General features: G+C 46.0%; 1 protein-coding gene across 1 annotated transcript in view; it reads right to left on the bottom strand.

Annotated features, from left to right (window-relative positions):
• Window positions 1–22,312, bottom strand: part of itgbl1 (integrin, beta-like 1) — a 300,193-nt gene that overhangs the window by 129,094 nt on the left and 148,787 nt on the right. Inside the window, exon 3 of the mRNA XM_070891407.1 lies at window positions 1,576–1,722. Coding sequence (XP_070747508.1) covers window positions 1,576–1,722 — 147 coding nt within the window. The remainder of the gene's footprint in view (window positions 1–1,575; window positions 1,723–22,312) is intronic.

Here is a 22,312-nt window from a genome sequence, read left to right as displayed (position 1 = left end):
TATGTGGTCTCTGTAGAAAAACCTTTTGGAAAGTTAAGGAAATCGGCGCAGGTAGTAAATCAGTGCAGCAGATGCCCGGACAGCGGCAGTAGGAGAGGTAAGAGAGTGGGAGGGAGGGGGGGAAGCCTTTCGGGTATAGTTAGGTGCAAGGACCGGGATGGAGGAGGCCGTTCAGCCTGGGATAGGTGCGGGGACCTGGACCGGGAGGCCGTTCAGCCTGGGATAGGTGCGGGGACCTGGACCGGGAGGCTGCTCGGCCAGGGATAGGTGCAGGGACCGGGACCGGGAGGTCGTTCAGCCTGGGATAGGTACGGGGACCTGGACCGGGAGGCTGCTCGGCCAGGGATAGGTACCGGGACCGGGAGGCCATTCGACCTGGGCTAGGTGTGGGGGAGCGGACCGGGAGGCCATTCGACCTGGGCTAGGTGTGGGGGAGCGGACCGGGAGGCCATTCGACCTGGGCTAGGTGTGGGACTGAGAGGGAGGAGGCCACTCGGCCAGGACTAGATGCGGGACTGGGAAGGAGAAGGCCAGGGCTAGGTGCGGGGGAGCGGAACGGGAGGACCTCCGGCCTGGGATAGGAGCAGGGACCGGCACCGGCATCGGCATCGGGAGGGGGGTGGGGGGCAGACTTTAATAATTTAATGGAGGTAAGTTGCTGCAATGTATTTGTACTTGTGAAGTTGCTGCAATGTATTTTAATGTGTTTGTGCAGATTGCTGTGAGCTGGCTGTATGTTTCACTTTCTAGCCTCAGCCCGCAATGTATCCCTGGTTACCGGGGCAACTCGATCTTTTTGGCACAGATCAAGGCTCCACCTCCAAAACTAAAAGACAGGTTAGGCTGCGCCAAAATGAAGAAAACAAATGGGGAAACTTGGAACATTTATTTTTGGCAGACTTGGGCCCCCCCCCAAAAAGGCGTAACTCTTCAAGTATGCCAAAAAAAAGATTTTGAGAAAATTGAGCCCCATGAAACTACCGATTGTCCTTAAAAAAAAATCTGGTTCTTTATGTCCTTTAAGGAAGGAAATCTGCCACTTACCTGGCCTGGCCTATATGTGATTCCAGACCCACAGCAATGTGGTTGATTCTTAACTGCCCTCTGAAATGGCCTAGCAAGCTACTCTGCACCAAACCACTGCAAAGGAATACCTTCACCAGATGGACTGCATCAATTCAAGAAGGCGGCTCACCACCACCTTCTCGAGGGCAATTAGTGATGGGCAATAAATGCTGGCCTTGCCAGCGACACCCACATCCCAGGAACTAATAAATAAAACTAAGTGTGACAGGAAATAAATGTGACAGGAAGTATGTGTGACACTTACAATAAATGCATGCTATATGCAAGACTTTTAATATATTATAGATAACATGTAGCAAAATGATTAAAATATCCATGCTTAAAGACAAATATTAATGTATTGGACTGGCGAGGCACAGCGAATCACTTCACGTTTCTGCAAGAGTAACATTTTTACGGGACTCAGATTTTTTTGGCTTATTTCAAGTAAGTAAAAGAATGTTTCAGTTTGAATTAAAATCTGTAATAATCTGTAACAGTGATCCTCACCTGCATTAGAACATACCAGACCCTCTGAACTGCGGCACATCTCATTGCTTTTCCTCTTTGGGATGTTACAAGTCTTGGGATAATGGCAAGCATTCCCAAACCAGCCTTGGTCACAATTGCATTTTCCACAATCGCATTTCCCGTGCCCTAGGAGAAGCACAAGAGAAGCAAACAGGTCATAAATGTTCCCTGTGCGATAAGAGTCACTTCAAAATGAAAATTCACAAAATATTTTCAATAGTTTAAAAACAGTCAATAAATTCAAGTTACATGACCTTGCTGATATGCTATGGGTTACCAGTGCACAAGTGTTTGATGCGTTTCGTACTTAATGCGTTTCTTTAAAATTTCATTCTCTGCTTAAAAATAAATAGGTTTCACACCTCCGCTAAAATGGAAGAGAGAAGAATTTCAAACTAATGTAATCATTCTCAGTAATCTCTGTCCTTGGCCTCTTACACTTTTCCAATGAAGCTTAATGTAAGCTCGAGGAACAGCACCTCATCTTTTGATTAGGCACTTTAAAGCCTTCCAGACTCACCATCGAGTCCAACAATTTCAGATTGTAACCTCTGCCCCAATTATTTCAGATGGCAGCTGCTAGTAATGAGTCAGCCATTCCCATTTACACCTCCTCCAGACCCATTTTTTGTTTCATTACTTGTTCCATTACCATCTCATTTCGGCTCGCACCATCATCACTTTTGTCATTTAATCGATCCTGCCTTCCACCTTACCACAGACCTTCCCTTTTATTCTTTCTTCGCCTTGCATTCGCTTAAAACCTGTTACATCTCTAACTTTTTCAAGTTCTGACAAAAGGTCATCGACCTGAAACATTAACTCTGTTTCTCTCTCCACAGATGCTGCCTGGGACCTGCTGAGTGTCTCTAGCATTTTCTGTTTTTATTTCAGATTTCCAGCATCCGCAGTATTTTGCTTTTGCAACATTCTTATGGGATTATCCCATGGTATACCTACATGGTCAAAGACTAACCCAACACTACTCATTCAGGTACACCTGCAGTATTCTAACATATTATAGGAACATAAGAACAGGAGGAGGCTGTTCAGCCCCTCAGGCCTGTTCCACCATTCAGTTACATATTGCCTGATCTGTATCTTAACTCTATCGACCAGCCTTGGTTCCATAACCTTTAAAGTCTTTACCCACCAAAATCTATTAATCTTAGTTTTGACATTTTCAATTGACCCCCAACCTCAACAGCTTTTTGGGGAGAGAGTTCCAGTTTTCCACTACTCTTTGTGTGAAGAAGTGCTTCCTGACATCACCCCTGAATGACCTGGCTCTAATTTTAAGGTGATGCCCCCTTGTTCTGGATTCCCCCACCAGAGGAAAAAGTCTCTCTCTATTTACCCTATCAAATCCTTTAATTATCAACACCTCAATTAGATCACCTCTTAATCTTCTATAAGTGAGGGAGTGCAAGCCGAGTCTGCAACCTGCCCTCGTAATTTAACCCTTTTAGCCCCGGTTTCGATCTGGTGAATCTGCGCTGCACCCCGTACAAGGCCAATATATCCTTCCTGAGGTGCGGGGCCCAAAACTAAATGCAGTACTCTAAGTAGGATCTGACCAGAGCTTTATGTGACCGATGAAAGGTTCTACCCAAGACATCAGCCTATTTTTCTATTTCAGCTGTTGATTGAGCCGGTGTGTATTACAACAACAATAACTTGTATTTATATAGCATCTTAAATGTAGTGAAACATCTCAAGGCGCTTCACAGGATTATTATGAGATTTTTTTTTTAAATATAGGCTACATTACATAGGATGCTGGCATTTGTAGCCTACTCAAGCCTCCTCCCGTCTTTCCTCATCTAACTTTATCAGCATAACCCTCTATTCCCTTCTCCCTCAGATGCTTGTCTAGCCTCCCCTTAAATACATCTCCACTATTCACTTTAACCACTCCCTGTGCTAGCGAGTTTCACATTCTCACCACTCTTTGGGTAAAGAGGTTTTTTCTGAATTCCCTATTTAATTTCTTGGTGACTATCTTAAATTGATGGCCTCGAGTTATGTTCTTCCCCACAAGTGGAAACACTCTCTCTGTATTCACTCTATCAAAACCCTTTCATAATTTTAAAGACCTCTATTAGGTCACCCCCTCAGCCTGAGAAAAGAGATCAAGCCCGTTCATTGTTTCCTGATATGTATACCCTCGCATTCCTTTTATCATTCTTGTAAATCTCTGCACCCTCTCCAGTGCCTCTGTAGCCTTTTTATAATATGGCGACCAGAACTGTACGCAGTGTGGTCTAATAAAGGCTCGATACAGGTTTAGCATAGCTTCCCTACTTTTCAATCTATACCTCTAGAAATAAACCCTAGTTCTTGGTTTGCTTTTTTTTAATCCAACTATTTTCTATTTTTATTCCAATACCTATCAGTTTAAGTAATGTAATGAATTGAATTCTGTATTTTTGACCAATGCTGCACGTGGAATTATACCATTTCTTCTTTAATTACAAAATGTTCAAGTAATAATTACAAAGTAATGAAGAGGTTCAGCAGTCTATTTTTCAAAAAGCATTATTCGATGCATCATTAAGTCAGGTAATGAAGATCAGTTGATTATGGCGCGGAAATCTTAAACAAGTCCATCACTAGGAAACTGAATTGAACAACAAGCTACTACAGTGATTTAAAAATAAACCACATTTCATAATAACTAAAAAAAATATTAAATCGTGTAAGAATTGGATCGAATGTGCAGGTCTCGGCAATGATGCCTGATGCTAACTGTGATGCAATGAACAGCCGGAATATTTTTTAAGCAAATAACTAATGATTGTTGCTTATGGGGAAGGTACAGAGCAGCATGAACCTTCTGGAATGATGCCAGAAATATCAGGGCTCAAATAAGGTAAATCACTTGGAGAAAATTGCAAATGCTAGAAATGAGAAATAAAAGCAGAAAATGCTGGAAATGCACAAAGAGTCTGACAGAAACGGAACGGGAAAGATGGGTTGATGTTTTGGAAGAATACCTCGCTCAGATCTGTTCTGATTAAGGATTCAACCAGGAACATTATCTTATCTGATTCCTTCAAAATAGTAGATTTCCTCTCGGCAAAGCAGAAAAAAGAAAAGAAAAAGACTTGCATTTCTATAGCGCCTTTCACGAGCTCGGGAGGCCCAAAGCGCTCAACAGCCAATGAAGTACTTTTTAAGTGTAGTCACTGTTTTAATGTAGGAAATGCGGGAACCAATTTGTGCACAGCAAGCTCCCACAAACAGCAATGTGATAATGACCAGAGATAATCTGTTTTAGTGATGTTGGTTGAGGGATAAATATTGGTTTTAAACACTGTTATATATGTGAACTTGTATTTATTCTGTACAGCCACCAGAGGGCTCATTCCCCAGAGTCCCAAGGGATCCCATAATCCCTTAGAAGCACAGGTATTTAAGAAGGCTTCACAGGTTGGAGAGGCACTCTGGAGACATGCAATAAAAGACAAAGGTCATGCCTTACTTTGAGCTCACAGTATTCAGTCTGACTCATTCTCCATACACACAACTGGCGACGAGATACAGATAGCAAACCCAAAGATGCAGAGAACAGTGGGCACCCTGGAGAAATTTTCAGAGGGAGATGATTGGGGAACTTTTGTGGAGCGACTCGACCAATATTTTGTGGCCAACGAGCGAGATGGGGAAGAGAGCGCTGCCAAACGAAGGGCGATCCTCCTCACCGTCTGTGGGGCACCAACGTATGGCCTCATGAAGAATCTCCTCTCTCCAGCGAAACACATGTAGAAATCATACGACAATTTGTGCACACTGGTCCAAGAGCATTTGAACCAGAAGGAAAGCATTCTGATGGCGAGGTACCGACTCTACATCCACAAAATGTCTGAAGGCCAGGAAGTGGCGAATTATGTCGCCGAGCTAAGATGCCTTGCAGGACATTGTGAATTTGAAGGACATTTGGAGCACATGCTCAAAGACTTTTTCGTACTTGGCATTGGCCACGAAACCATACTTCGCAAACTTTTGACTGTAGACACCGCAACCTTGAGTAAGGCCATAGCGATAGCCCAGGCGTTCATTGCCACCAGTGACAATGCTAAGTAAATCTCTCAGCACACAAGTGCTGCTACAAGTACTGTGAACAAAGTGATGTTGTTTTTGAATCGTAACTTACAGGGCAGGTCACACATACCTGCAGCTACACGTCCGCAGCTCACAGTCCACCATCAAGGGTGATGAATCCAAGGCCATCAACATCTTGTTGGTGCTGTGGGGATGATCATCGTTTCCATTCATGCCGATTCAAAGGATACGTTTGCAAGGGCTTTGGAACAATGGGACAACTCCAACGAGCTGCTAAGTCTGTTAAACCTGCAAACCACCATGCTGCAGAGGAGGATCATGACGAAACAGAGCCTCAGACCGAGGAGACAGAGGTACATGGGGTGCACACATTCACCATGAATTGTCCCCCGATAATGCTGAATGTTGAACTAAATGGACTCCCGGTGTCAATGGAGCTGGACACGGGTGCAAGCCAGTCCATCATGAGCAAAAAGACTTTCGAAAGGTTGTGGTGCAACAAGGCCTCAAGGCCAGTCTTAACTCCAATTCGCACGAAACTAAGAACTTACACAAAAGAACTGATTCCTGTAATCGGCAGTGCTACCGTAAAGGTCTCCTACGATGGAGCGGTGCACAAGCTACCACTCTGGGTGGTACTGGCCGATGGTCCCACGCTGCTCGGCAGGAGCTGGCTGGGAAAGATACGTTGGAACTGGGACGACGTCCGAGCACTATCGCCCGCTGATGACATTGCGTGTGCCCAGGTCTTAAACAAATTTCCTTCACTATTCGAACCAGGCACCGGGAAATTCCAAGGAGCAAAAGTGCTGATCCACCTAATTCCGGGGGCGCGATCCATCCATCACAAGGCGAGAGCAGTACCGTACATGATGAGAGAAAGGGTAGAGATCGAGCTAGACAGACTGCAATGAGAGGGCATCATTTCACCGATCGAGTTCAGCGAGTGGGCCAGTCCTATTGTCCCAGTCCTCAAGGGAGACGGTACCATCAAAATCTGTGGCGATTACAAAGTAACTATCAATCGTTTCTCCCTGCAGGACCAATACCCACTACCAAAAGCCAACGACCTCTTAGCAACGCTGGCGGGAGGAAAGACGTTCACGAAGCTGGATCTGACTTCAGCCTACATGACGCAGGAACTGGAGGAATCATCGAAGGCCCTCACCTGCATCAACGTGCACGGTCTTTTTGTTTATAACAGGTGCCCATTTGGAATCCGATCAGCGGCGGCGATATTCCAGAGAAACATGGAAAGTTTACTGAAGTCGGTCATGCACACTGTGGTCTTCCAGGACGATATCTTGGTCACAGGTCGGAACACAGTCGAGCATTTGCAGAACCTGGAGGAGGTTCTTCGTCGACTCAACCGCGTGGGGCTCAGGTTAAAACACTCGAAGTGCATTTTCCTAGCACCTGAAGTGGAGTTCCTGGGAAGGAGGATTGCGGCGGACGGCATCAGGCCCACCAACGCGATGGTGGCCAGAGAACATGACGGAGCTGCAGTCGTTTCTGGGACTCTTGAACTACTTTGGTAACTTCTTACCGGGTTTCAGCATCCTGCTGGAACCACTACATGTCTTACTATGAAAAGGAGACGAATGGGTTTGGGGCAAAAGCCAAGAAAATGCCTTTGTAAAAGTGAGAAAATTGTTATGCTCAAACAAATTGCTTGTGTTGTATGATCCATGTTAGCGTTTGGTACTAGCATGTGATGCGTCGTCATATGGTGTCGGGTGTGTATTGCAACAAGCTAATGATTTTGGGAAACTGCAACCAGTTGTTTTTGCATCCAGGAGTCTGTCTAAGCCTAAGAGAGCCTACAGCATGATTGACAAAGAAGCATTAGCGTATGTCTATGGGAAAATGCATCAATAATTGTTTGGGTTAAAATTCGAATTGGAAACTGACCATAAGCCACTTATATCCCTGTTTTCCGAGAGTAAAGGGATAAATACCAATGCATCGGCCTGCATCCAGAGATGGGTGCTCACGTTGTCCGCATACAACTACGCCATCCGCCACAGGCCAGGCACAGAAAACTGTGCCGATGCTCTCAGTAGGCTGCCATTGCCCACCATGGGGGTGGAAATGGCGCAGCCCACAGATCTAGCCATGGTTATGGAAGCATTTGCGAGTAAGCAATCACCTGTCACTGCCCGGCAGATCAAAACCTGAACAAGCCAGGACTCCTTATTATCTCTTGTCAAAAGCTGTGTGCTTCACGGGAGCTGGTCCAGTGTCCCAATGGAAATGCAGGAAGAGATAAAGCCGTTCCAGCGGCGCAATGATGAAATGTCTATACAGGCAGACTGCCTTCTGTGGGGCAATCGAGTAGTGGTCCCCAAAAAGGGCAGAGACACCTTCATCAATGACCTCCACAGGACCCACCCAGGCCTTGTAATGATGAAAGTGATAGCCAGATCCTACGTGTGGTGGCCCGGTCTCGATGTGGACTTAAAGTCCTGCGTTCACAGATGTAATACATGCTCACAGTTAAGCAATGTACCCAGGGAGGCGCCGCTAAGTTTATGGTCTTGGCCTTCCAAACCGTGGTCTAGGGTACACGTTGACTATGCAGGCCCATTCTTGGGTAAAATGTTCCTTGTGGTTGTAGACGTACACGCCAAGTGGATTGAATGTGAGATAATGTCGGCTAGCACATCCGCTGCCACTACTGAAAGCCTGCGGGCCATGTTTGCCACACACGGCTTACCCGATGTCCTGGTGAGCAACAACGGGCCATGTTTTACCAGCGCTGAGTTCAATGAATTCATGACCTGTAACGGGATCAAACATATCACATCTGCCCCGTTTAAACCAGCGTCCAATGGTCAGGTAGAGAGAGCAGTGCAAACCATCAAGCAATGCTTGAAGAGGGTAACTGAAGGCTCACTGCAGACTCGCCTATCCCGAGTCCTGCTTAGCTACCACACGAGACCACACTCACTCACTTTGATTCCACCTGCTGAACTGCTCATGAAAAGAGCACTCAAGACAAGGCTCTCGTTAGTTCACCATGATCTACATGAACAGGTAGAGAGCAGGCGGCTTCAACAAAGTGCATACCACAATAGCGCAAATGTGTCACACGAGATTGAAATCAATGATCCTGTATTTGTTTTAAATTATGGACAAGGTCCCAAGTGGCTTCCCGGCACTGTCCAAAGAGGGGAGCAGGGTGTTTCAGATCAAACTTTCAAATGGACTCATTCACCGGAAACACTTGGACCAAATCAAACCCAGATTCACGGACTACCCTGAGCACCCGACCTTGGACCCTACCTTTTTGATCCACCAACACACACACCAGTGGCAACCGACACCACGGTTGACCACGAAGCAGAACCCATCATCCACAGCAGCCCTGCAGGGCCCAACACACCAGGCAGTCCAGCATGGCCAGCTGCACAGCAGCCCAGTGAGGGCCCAACAAATGATTCAACAACACCAGCTTTCACACCAAGATGATCAACCAGGGCAAGAAGGGCCCCAGATCGACTCACATTGTTAGTAGTTACACTATTGACTTTGGGGGAAAATGTTGTTCCAAATGTGGACTTGTGTTTACTCTGTACCAGAGGGCTCATTTCCCAGAGTCCCAAGGGATCCCATAATCCCTTAGAAGCACAGGTATTTAAGAAGGCCTCACAGGTTGGAGAGGCACTCTGGAGACCTGCAATAAAAGACTATGGTCACACTTTACTTTGAGCTCACACTATTCAGTCTGACTCTTTCTCCATACACAACAAACACCAGGGAGAACTCCCCTGCTCTTGTTCAAAATAGTGGTCGTGGGATCTTTTACATCTAACTGAGAGGGCAGGCAGGGCTTCGGTGTAACTGTGCAGCACTCCCTCAGTACTATACTATGAAGTGTCAGCCTAGATTTTGTGCTTAAATCACTGGAGTGGGACTTGAACCCACAACCCTCTGACTCTGAGTGAGAATGCTATCCACTGAGCCATGAATATTCTATGAAGATTCTGGGCTGTAGTTTTGGCTTTGCTCATTTTGGGACGGTAATGGCAGCGGGGCAGTAATAGCGGTAGAGTTTGCGCCCGGAAACAGTTTGCACCTCAGTCAGAAAAATTCAGCAGCTGGGCCCTGAGTGTGGGGTAGAGTGGTAAGGGAGGCGTTGCAGATCTCTCTTAGGGTGCTACGCCGGCTGAGCATGCGAAAATCCCAATCTTAACAGCTGGCCTCCGAGCGCTCTAAGAGAGGCCTGTGGAGAAAAAAATTCTGAAAAAAACACCAAAAACATTCGCAAAAAATATATCATGCCACCACAACATTAATCACGAAAAAAATAAAAAAACAGTCACGCTTATCTGAGGTGAACATTACTTACCCCACTGCAGCCGGTATAGGTTTTCACTGGCGGTCCCTGTACAGCGCTCTATAGAGCGCTACAGATCGGGCAAGAGCCAAAAATCAAGCCGGTGTGACAACCAGGGGCATTGTACACCAGCTAACCTTTTGCGGGCGGTACTGCTCTGAGCCCTACCGAGACAGGCCCCGAAAATCCCAGCGGGGCGTTGGAAACTGTCCACCCGCCCAGAACAGCTTACCGCCGCCATTGCCACCCCTTCGGGGCGAGAACTGAGGCGACAACAAGCCGAAAATTCAGCCTCAATGTTTTATACCAATTAGAGGTTCAGTACCATCAATTGCAGAATGAATTATACTGCTCAGGGGGAACAGATCTTAATATAGCCTAACCCTTTAAAACCACAAGAACTAAATCGAACAGGCAACAGGGATTAAATTCCAGTTGCTGAGGGAAGTTTTCAGATTTGCAGGTCTTTATAAATTCTCAGTCCAGGTCAGGGGAAACCAGTATGAAATTTAAACTATCGGGTACCTAACCGGCAGAGCACGGTGAATCTACGATGCACCCTCTCCAAGGACAAGAACCATCCTGAGGTGTGGTGTCCAGAACTGAATGCAGTGCTCCCGATAGAGTCCGAACAGAGCTCTGTACAACTGAAGCATCCCTCCCGTCCCGTTGTATTCCGGTCCCTCGAGATAAAGGCCAACATTCCATTGGCCATTCGAATTACTTTTTGTATCTGTCCAATAGCCTTTAGTGATTTTTGTACATGGACACCTTTGGCCTAGAAATTGGGGGTGGGGCAGTAATTCTCAGGAGGCACGAGACTTTGTGCCGGGGCGGAAGACTCGCCTCTTGCGATAAATTGGGGTTACTGCCCCCGAAATAAAGTGGAGCGCTAAATCAAGTGCTCCACTTCCTTCCTGAGGCGGGAGCGCTACGCACTGGCTCGAGTAGCGCTGCTGCATACGAGGGGCTCTTCCCTGAATTAAATGGAATGACCCAAGCTGCATACTCTGTGTAATGGGAACTCACCTACCTGGACCACCAGGGAGCGGGGGTGCCACGTGATTAGCGGTTCTCAAGCAGAGTGCGGGACTGAGCGATCGCAGCACTGACACCGCGACCAAAGCGGCACAGGAGTGTGAAGCAAAACAGGAGATTTTATTCAGCAGCAGCTGGCCACCTCCCCTTTAACTTTCGCCCCGGTAGCAGCCGGTAGCCCAGCACATGCCCCCTGAAGCTATCGCTGTCATCGCCCCGTGCTGCTGCAGGGGTCCGAAACATAATTTCGGGGCTGTGACGCTAACGGAGTGTTGCGCACAGCGATGATGTCATGATCTCAGAGCGCAGGATATCGGAACACAATGCCGTAGCACCATCGCTAAATCTCCACCCAATTTATCGGGAGTTGTTAGTGGCGCCGTGCACGGTCGCAGAGTCATTTGCGGCCCATTAGCACCCCCGTGGGGATGCACATGACCCCAATTTCTCCCCCTTTGCTCTTCCATAGTTCCGAGCCTCTCACCATTAAGAAAATATTCCGATATGTGTTACTCAGATGCAATGGATAACCTCACAATTCCCCACATTGAACTTCCTGCTCTGTTCCACACAACTTAACATGCCTCCTAACTTAGTGTCATCTGCAAACTTGGATATACAACAACAACAACAACATGTATATCAGTAATGTTAGCAGTGCCTCGGTGGGTCGCACTCTCAGCTCTGAGTCAGAAGATTTAGGGTTCAAACCTAAACCACTTGAACACAAAAATCTAGGCTGACACGCTAGTGCAGTAATGAGGGAGTGTTGTATTGTCCAAGGGGCAGTACTGAGGGAGCGCTACATTGTCGGAGGGGTAGTACTGAGGGAGTGCTGCACTGTCGGAGGGGCAGTACTGAGGGAGTGCTGCACTGTCGGAGGGGCAGTACTGAGGGAGCGCTGCACTGTCGGAGGGGCAGTACTGAGGGAGCGCTGCACTGTTCTTTCAGATGATATGTTAAATTGAGACTCTGTCTGCTCTCTCAGGTGGACGTGAAAGATCCCATGACACTATTTCGAAGAAGAGCAGGGGAGTTATCCCTGGTGTCCTGGCCAATATTTATCCCTCAATCAATGTCGCTAAAGCAGATTATCTGCTCATTGTCATGTTGCTGTTTGTGGGAGCTTGCTATATGCAAATTTTCCACTGCATTTCCTACATTAAAACAGTGACTACACTTCAAAAGTATTTCATCGGCTGTAAAACGCTTTGGGGCATCCTGAAGTCGTAAAGGCACAATAGAAATGCAAGTTTTTCTATTTTTTTTTTTAAAAAGCATCCAACTCTGAACATAGCAATAAGACGACATTGCACTATATTCCCCTACCAATCAAAACCCTGGTTACACCACACGGAGCACTGTGCTCAGTTCTGGTCTCCATATACTTTGGTTAGACCACACTTGGAGCACTGTGCGCAGTTCTGGTCTCCATATTACAAAAAGGATATAGAGGCACTGAGAAAGGTACAAGAAAGATTTACAAGGATGACTCCAGAAGTGAGAGGGTACAACTATCTAGAAAGATTGAACAGACTGAGGCTTTTTTTCTCTAAAAAAGAGAAGGCTGAGGGGTGACCTGATGGAGATCTTTAAAATTATGAAGATGTTCGATAAGGTAGATGTAGAAAAGATGTTTCCACTTGGGGGGGGGGGGGGGGGGTGGGGAGGGAGAGCAAAATTAGGGGGGCCATCAATATAAGATAGTCACTAATAAATCCAATCGGGAATTCAGGAGAAACTTCTTTACCCAGAGAGTGGTGAGAATGTGGAACTCGCTACCACAGGGAGTGGTTAAGGTGAATAGCAAAGGGGAAGCTAGATAAGCACATGAGGGTGAAAGGAAAAGCGGGATATGCTGATAGGGTGAGATGAAGAGATGGGAGGAGGCTCGTGTGGAGCATAAACACCGGCACGGACCAGTTGGGCCAAATGGTCTGTTTCTGTGATGTACATTCTACGGGCTCAATTTTTGCCACCAGTGGGCGCTGTTTTTTTGGCATCTGCTGATTTTTTTGAGGCAATCTTAATTTTGAAAATTTCCTCAAAGTTTGTACGCCGGTGGCAACTGTCAGCGCCATATTTTTTGTATGCCAGATTTTTTGCCACAGGTCTGGGCGAAAACTGATTTCCGTGCTGTTTTTAGCTGTTTTTGGCCATTTAAGCGATTTTCCCCAACACTGATTTTTTTTAAGGACGGCGCAGAGTGGTCTTAAGTACCAATCAGAAAAACCTGATGTTAACTTAAGGAAATCGGCGCTCAGGTCTGCATCAGAGCTGTGTCTTTGCAGATCAGTCTTGTTCATAAAGAGTTTATAATGATCATCTTTTTACATTAAAGATTACTTAATTGTTCTGGTGTTTGGCTCCTGCTCCCGGCCCCACTTCAATCCCGGGCCGAATGGGCCCCCAATCCCGGCCCCACTCCAATCCCAGGTTGAATGGGCCCCCAATCCCGGCCCCGCTTCAATCCCGGGCCGAATGGGCCATCAATCCTGGCACCACTGCAACCTCGGGCCGAATGGCTCCCAATCCCGGCTCCGCTTCAATCCCGGACCGGATGCCCCCCACCCTCCCGATCCTGCTTCAATCCCTGGCTAGATGGCCTCCCCCCGCTCTAATCCCAGGCCGAATGGATCCCCCTCCCCACTTCCGATCCCACTTCAATCCCAGTCCGATTGGCTCCCCCCGCCTCAATCCTGGGCCAAATGCTCGACCTCCCGGTCCTGCTGCAATCCAGGTCAATTCCCCCCCCCCCCCCCTCCCCGCCGCTGCAAGCCCTGGAACTTCAACTCGCAGATAGGTCGAGTTTCAGCCCTCAATGTGTCTCTCATTACCCTCGCAACCTCAGCTTTTGGTGCAAACTTGAAACTCCACCCCCAGATTTAACTTCGGGTAACACAGCGCCAAAATGAAATTTTACTTTGGCGAAAGTGTCAACTTTTTTTTCTGATGCAATCGGGCACAAAGAAATCAGCCGTTAATCCTCCTGAGCGCCATAAATCGGCAAAGTTCAAAACTGAGTCCTATGTCATTCCATGTAGGAGGTTGTGATTATCTTTGTGCTCAGAGTCCACCCAGCTGACCTTTGTGGAGGATTCACTGTAGCTCCCAGTGTTGGTGAGGACACACTCTCTTGATGCCTTTTCTTATCACTGTTAATGACACTCATCACGCTGTTCCAGCAGTAGCTTCCCTTTGTCTCCCAGGCTTTACAGAAACCTTATTAATCAACGAAAGGAAATTAAGGTTCCCTTTTGCTGAATCATCATGTTAGTATCCTTGCAATTTGTATCAGTATCCACCAGTGAACCAATCGCCCAACACTGCAATCAATTGATGTTCAACCATGTGAATCCAGTCACCATGAATCTGGTTACTATTCATTCTTTGGAATCTATCAACTTTCAAGTCTGCATAGCTCACTCAAAAAAATCAATTCCTTTCCACAGAACTGCAAACCAGTAATTTGACACTGATGAGTTACTGATCCCAGGCCAAATGGCTTCACGCACATGCCGGCTCGCTGCCTTTCCCGGGCAGACTTTAAGGCTAAGGTAGGATTTACTTCTTTTTGCCGGATTTACTTCTTTTTCTTAACTGCTCACAAGGTTTTTCAGAGCTGACCTAAGTGGATTTGGAGTACGTTTTTGCTGGCCAAAGTGACATAAATGGCCAAAACTGTCATAAGTGTCTGGGAACGTTCTCTTTTGAAAAAAAAACTGAACGAAAAAAAATCGTACCGAACTGACTTACTCTGGAGCAAAGCTTTTGGGGAAAGTGGCATTTTCTAACTTACGCCAGAAAAAACAACTTACTCCAAAAATATTGATGCAAGTCATGGCCAATGTTGGGCCCCATATTACCGTGCTGAACAAATAAAAGTTCAAATTGGCACTAATATGAAACAAAGCCTGGCAATGCAAAACTAGCGGAATCACCAATCCATGGAGTCAAGCACAAGGGCCATAATTTGCGGCCCCTACAGGCGTGTACGTGGTGCGCACGCAGCCGCAGGGGCCACACAAGTTCCGGGTTTAGGCACGCGTGAAAACCCGGAACTTGCGATCTGTCAAGAATCTTCTTGACAGCTCGCACGCATTCCCCGGGAAAGGGGCTCCGCGGGCGGAAAGTTGGGCTATTTGCCCGACTCTGTCCAGTGAATGCTCATGAAATTCTTTTGCCCACTAAAAGCAGGCATAAGGCCTGATTTTACCTACATAAGCGTTTGAAAAAATATAAAAATAAAATTTTAGCCATCATTTATACATTCGAAGCCCTGTGCAATAAGGGAAGTTCATTTTTAGCCCTGTTAAAACATGTAAATTTATTTTTCAAAAAAATTACATTTTTGGTTTAATTATTTAATTAAATAGCATGTTAATTCATTTAAAAAATGTAATGTTTTAAAATTTTATTTGAAGTATAGATGTATTTATTGGGGTATTCCCATTCATGTTTATGTACATATGGAATCCCCATATGTATGAATGGGGATTCCCTCTGCCATTGGTTGGGCCGGCCCAAGTAATCCCAGGGGTGTTTGTAAACTGCCTGCGCCCCTGAGATACGTGGGCCTCTACCCGCGGGTACCCGGAGAGACCCAGGACCGCGAGTCCCCGTACCTCCCGAACTACCAGCATTTTATCTGCGGATCAGAGGCACTTCCCCGCGGGAAGCCTCCGACTGAAATTCAGGGCCAATATTTCTGCTGCTGCTGCCCTGATTAACCCATTCCACACTGGTCTATTACGGTCTCAATAGCTATTATCCATCACTTTCTCACAATTGAAGTTAAACTGACAGGTCTGCCGTTACCTGGTTTCTCTCTCACCCTCCCTTCTTAAAGAAAGGAGTGACAAAAGCAATTCTCCAATCCAAAAGCACAATTCCTGAATCTAGAGCGTTTTCGACAATTATGAATAAGGCATCTGCAATTTCTCCACCTTTTCCTTTTACTACTGTCCTGGAGATTTGTCAATATTAAATCCCATTATTTTAACCATTACCATTTTTTAAAACTTATATTAAATCCACTAAGTTCCTCACTTTGATTTATTTTTAGGATCCCTTGTACCACAGGTATTTTATCCTTTTCCTCTGCTGTGAAAACAGATATAAATTCCTCCTGCAACAAGTCTGCAATTTTCTTATTATCCATTATATTCTCGCCTGCATCCATCTTTAATGCATTCCCCGTCACCACTCTTTTGTGCTTTGCTTTGTTATTTTTGATCAGTTGCTTCGTATCCCTTTGTTGCTTTTTATAGCACTTCCACTTTTCCTTGTATTTGCGCAAGTGATTAAAACAACGAGAATTGACACTCCGACTCTGGTGGACACACACCGACCGCCATTTAAACTCAGGAGCTGATTGTGGCGGAAAACGCAATGGCCGGAAACAGGGCTGGCACTGTGAAGGGCCTCTCTGCCTTCGAGAGGGAGCTGGACCATTTCCTGGCTGGGGCAGAGATGGCATTATATAGAATGTCAGTGTCTTTACGGAGAACTGCTGGCCCGTGCGATCTCCTCCACTGGTCTCGATCGCCTCAGGGGGTCGGAGAGGAATTTTCCGGAGTACTTTTCCTCTTTATTGGCCCTGGGTTTTTTGTCTCTCCCAGGAAATTATGTCACTGTGGGGATAGTGGTGGGGGTGGGGGAGAGGAAGTGTCCAGTCATGATACTCCGGTCATCATGAGGTGTGGGGTAGGTTTGATGGACCCGCTGGTCTGTTCATAAGAACATAAGAAATAGGAACAGGAGTAGGCCATACAGCCCCTCGAGCCTGCTCCGCCATTGAATAAGATCATGGCTGATCTGATCATGGACTCAGCTCCACTTCCCTGCCTGCTCCCCATGACCCCATATCCCATTATCAGTTAAGAAACTATCTATTTCTGTCTTAAATTTATTCAATGTCCCAGCTTCCACAGCTCTCTGAGGCAGCAAATTCCACAGATTTACAACCCTCAGAGAAGAAATTTCTCCTCATCTCTGTTTTAAATGGGCAGCCCCTTATTCTAAGATCATGCTCTCTAGTTCTAGTCTCCCCCATCAGTGGAAACATCCTCTCTGCATCTACCTTGTCAAGCCCCCTCATAATCTTACACGTTTCGATAAGATCACCTCATTCTTCTGAATTCCAATGAGTAGAGGCCCAACCTACTCAACCTTTCCTCATAAGTCAACCCCCTCATCTCCGGAATCAACCTAATGAACCTTCTCTGAACTGCCTCCAAAGCAAGTATATCCTGTCGTAAATATAGAAACCAAAACTGCACGCAGTATTCTAGGTGTGGCCTCACCAATACCCTGCCCATCAATTCCGTATGTTCGTAAATGTAAATCGGGATCCTATGATGTAGGTAGTGGTGGGATCTTGTAATTAGAGCATGGCACATTTACATGGGAAGATCCCACTGTAAACACGGACATAGAAAAATACAATTAAAGGAAGTTGACATGAACACAGGAAGGAACACGAGCACAGGAGGAGGCCATTCAGCCCTTGAGCCTGTTCCATCATTCAATCAGATGACAGCGGATGTTTATCTTAACACCATACACCACATCACCTTTTATACCCTTGCCAAAATCTATCAATCTATCATTCTCAGTTTGGAAATGTTTCAGAGACACATTCTAGAGGACAAAAATACTTTCTAATGTCGAGCGTACCTCGTCCCCTATGTATTTTATGCGCCTTGGTTCTCCCATCCCTATCTACATAAACTAAGTTAACCAACAGGGATAGAGTCTAATTCTTTCATCATTAAAAAAAACCTTCAATAACATCTCCTCTATAAGGATGAAATTCAATTTGGGGGTGGGATGGGGGGTGGGAGGGGAGGGTGTAAAAATGGTAGTAGTGGATCAGCTCCCCATTATATACCCCGCCCGATTCTCCTCCCCGTCTTTCGGTTGAGATGTTAAACCGAGACCTTGTCTATCCTCTATGGTGGATGAATGAGATCCCACAGCCACTATTTGAAGAAGAGCAGGGGAGTTCTCCCCGGTGTCCTGGCCAATAGTTATCCCTCAAACAACATCACTAAAAACAGATTACCTGGTCATTATCACATCGCTGTTAGTGGGATCATGCCGTACGCAAGTTGACTGCCGTGTTTCCTACATTACAACAATAACTACACTTCAAATGTACTTCATTGGCTGTGAAGCGCTTTGGGACCTGAGGACTATGAACTGCGACTGCCATTCACTGGATAACCCTGCCTGGAGTATCTTATACTCAAATGCATTGATCCACATTGAGAGATATTGCCTCAACTTATCTAACTTGGCCCGTAAGCTACTTCTTTGATGCAATTTCCCAACCTCCATCATCCTCACACTTGTGAATGGGCTCCATTAACACTCTCATCTACATCGAAATGATAGACGAAGATGATGAATGGCAATGGGAGATTGACTGCATGCTACACATGTTTGTTTTTTGTCCATTTGTTTTAAGGCACTCCCAGTGGGCCAGACTCCATGGATGAGGTTGGAAAATAGGAACAGGAAGAGGGCATTTAGCCCCTCGAGCCTCTTCCACCATTCAAATTGATCATGGCTGATTGGCATCTAAACTCCATATACCTGCCTTGGTTCCATAGTCCTTAATACACTTTACCCAACAAAAATCTATCGATCTCAGTCTTAAAAGCTCCAATTGACCCCCAGCCTCAACAGCCTTTTGGGGCAGTGAGTTCCGGATTTCCACTATCCTTTGTGTGAAGAAGTGCTTCCTGACATCACACCTAAATGGCCTGGCTCTAATTTTAAGGTGATGCCCCCTTGTTCTGGACTGCCCCACCAGAGGAAATAGTTTCTCTCTATCCACCCTATCGACTCCTTTAATCGTCTTAAAACACCTCAATTTGATCACACTTTAATCTTTTATGAAGATTATGAAGTGTGGGCAGATGTAATATTTTTATTTTCTTGTAGAGTAAATATAAAATATGTAAAACTGCACATGACTGGCACTTACTGTACATAGAATCATAGAAATTTAAGGCACAGAAGAAGGCCTTTCAGCCCATTGTGTCCGTGCTGGCTGAAAAAGAGCTATCCAGCCTAATCCCACTTTCCAGCTCTTGGTCCATAGCCCTGTAGGTTACAGCACTTCAAGTGCATTTCCAAATATTTTTAAATGTGATGATGGTTTCTGCCTTTACCACCCTTTCAGGCAGTGAGTTCCAGACCGCCACCACCCTCTGGGTGAAAAAAGTTCTTGTCAACTCCCCTCTAATCCTTCTACCAATTACTTTAAATCTATGCTCCCTGGTTATTGACCTCTCTCCTCGCCGCACAACACTGCCCCCCAGTCATCAAGATTCACGGAGCAGCCCTCGACAACATGGACCATTTCCCATACCTCAGGAGCCTCTTAACAACAAGAGCAGACTTTGATGCGGAGATTCAAAACCGCCTCCAGTGCACCAGTGCAGCCTTCGGCCACCTGAGGAAAAGTGTGTTCGAAGACCAGGCCCTCAAATCTACCACCAAGCTCATGGTCTACAGGGCTGTAATAATACTCGCCCATCTGTATGGATCAGAGGCATGGACGATGTACAGAAGACACCTCAAGTCGCTGGAGATATATCACCAACAATGTCTCTGCAAGATCCTACAAATCCCCTGGGAGGACAGACACACCAACATCAGTGTCCTCGCCCAGGCCAACATCACCAGCATCGAAGCACTGACCACATTCGATCAGCTCTGCTGGGCAGGCCACATAGTTCGCATGCCAGACACGAGATTCCCTAAGCAATTGCTCTATTCGGAACTCCTTCACGGCAAGCGAGCCAAAGGTGGGCAGCAGAAACATTACAAGGACACCCTCAAAGCCTCCCTGATAAAGTGCAACATCCCCACTGACACCTGGGAGACCCTGGCCGAAGACCGGCCTAGGTGGATAAAGTGCATCCAGGAGGGCGTTGAGCTCTTCGAATCTCAACGCCGAGAGTGTGAAGAGGTCAAGCACAGGCAGCGGAAGGAGCGTGCAGCAAACCTGTCCCACACACTCCTTCCCTCAGCGAATATCTGTCCCACCTGTGAGAGAGTCTGCGGCTCTTGTATTGGATTGTTCAGCCACTAGAGAACTCACTTCAGGAGTGGAAGCAAGTCTTCCTCGATTCCGAGGGACTGCCTACGAAGGGAAATAGGTCATTCCTATCCACTCTATCCAGGCCCTCATAATTTTATACACGTCAGTAAGGTCTCGTCTCAGCCTCCTCTGTTCCAAAGAAAACAAACCCAGCCTATCCAATCCTTTCCCTCAGATGCATGTAGAGGATTTGACATTTCCCCATAGAAAGCTACATTTATTCGTAGTCAGGATTTTGATTTGAGAGTTGGAAAGTTGTATTAACAAAATCCAGGTCAGAGCAATGTCGCTGTTTGCACAGCAGCCTGTCCGCCACCATCAGAGTGCTGCTACCTTTTACATTAAACATTGCCTTATTTGACAGTTTTTACAAAGAGGCTCCCAGGAAACCATGTTAATATGAAGATCTCAATTCTGAAAGTTGAAAGATTGTCTTCGGTAAGAATCAACCCAGTGTCTTCACCCTGTCTGTATTAGTCTGAATGTCCTTTGTACAGCAACATCAGCATGTCTGAATGTTCAAATATAAAGCATTTGCGACTTGTGAGGATATAACAAAGGTTTCAAATTCTCAAAACAGTGACAGGTGATTAATTTTTCAGTTTCCTGTATTTCCTAACTGCTTTTCGCAGCTCCGTTAAAAATGTAATATGGTGCAAGAGTAAAATGCACAAGACACACTAAACAATAGATTCATACAGTCCAGAAGGAGGCCATTTGGCTCATTGTGCCTGTGTCGGCTCTCTGAAAGAGCTATCCAATTAGTCCCACTCCCCCTGCTCTTTCCCTGTAGCCCTGCAAATTTTTTCTTTTCAAGTATTTATCCAATTCCCTTTTGAAAGTTACTGTTGAATCTGCTTCCACCGTCTTTTCAAAATGACCAAAAGATCCCAGGGCCAATATTTATCCCTCAACCAACATCACTACAACAGATGATCTGGTCAGTTATCACATTGTGGGAGCTTGCTGTGCATAAATTGTCTGCCACGTTTCCTACATTACAACAGTGACTACACTTCAAAAAGTACTTATCATAGAAATTATAGAAATGTACGGCATGTCCCATTGGCTGTAAAGCGCTTTGGGAAGTCCTGTCATGAAAGGCGCTATGAAATGCAAGTTCTATCTTTCTATTGGAGCATCCACCCCATCCATGGTAGCAGTTAACCGCCAAGCCACCCTCCTCCTTAAAATATCGAAGGCACCAACATTAATCGTATGAACATTGTGGAAGTGTAGTTATTTGTGCCGCTGATTAAATTGCAAAGAAGGTTACAATCCGGTCACAATGTCACTCAGTTTCTTTTCAACTGTGCTCTGATCTTTGTACGTCTTTCACTATCCATCCCAGACTATCGTCCTTCCTTCTTAATCAGCATCACATGGCACATGGTCCCATGTTATCGGCTTTACTGTTTTTTCCCTATATCTGTCTTTCTTTCTGGGTAACTCATGTCTATTTTCCACACAGCTCTATTCTGTTTGCCTGTCATTCTCACTCAGGCTTGATCCCTCCCTAACTTGTACCTATACATTTCTCTTAAAATGATTCTGGCTTCCTGCCTAACCTAATACCATCCACACCACTACAATTTCACAAATCAATACGAAAGGGAACATCTTTTCCCTACAGTACAGACTCTGGTCAGAAATACAAAAATCACACAACAGTAATGGGATAATTTGCATGCTTCAACTCACAGGGCTGGAAATTCGGGCCCGCCCGCTTTGAGGCGGTGACACTGCCGGGGTACTACCTACAGCGCCGGGCGATGTCTACCACCTCAAAGTGGGATATTCAGTTGTCTTGCCACAAGAGGAGAGTGAAGCACTAATAGAAGCATTGCACACTCCTCTTAGGGTGCTAACGGAGCAATAGGGCAGGAGGCCAACTCAATATTTTTCCGCTAGGATGCCGGCATCCTCGCTCCTAAAGAGGGACAAAAAAAACCTTGAGAACATTTCAATAAACCTCACCCACACTTCTCCACTACTGCAACAAATAATAGAAGTTTAAAAACTAAAATTTCAGCACCTGCCTTGCACTTCGGACGATATCACCCCCGGATTATCGCTGGACCGACTGCTTTCCCCTGCCGGTCTCAGCGCCAGGCTCTACAGCAGGCAAAAGAGTACATTTTGTAAACGCGGTACTACGG

This window comes from Pristiophorus japonicus, chromosome 10, assembly GCF_044704955.1.
Source record: "Pristiophorus japonicus isolate sPriJap1 chromosome 10, sPriJap1.hap1, whole genome shotgun sequence".
NCBI classification, from domain to species: Eukaryota; Metazoa; Chordata; class Chondrichthyes; family Pristiophoridae; genus Pristiophorus; species Pristiophorus japonicus.
Note: the sequence above shows the minus strand (reverse complement) of the source record. Positions and strands in the feature narration are given on the sequence as shown.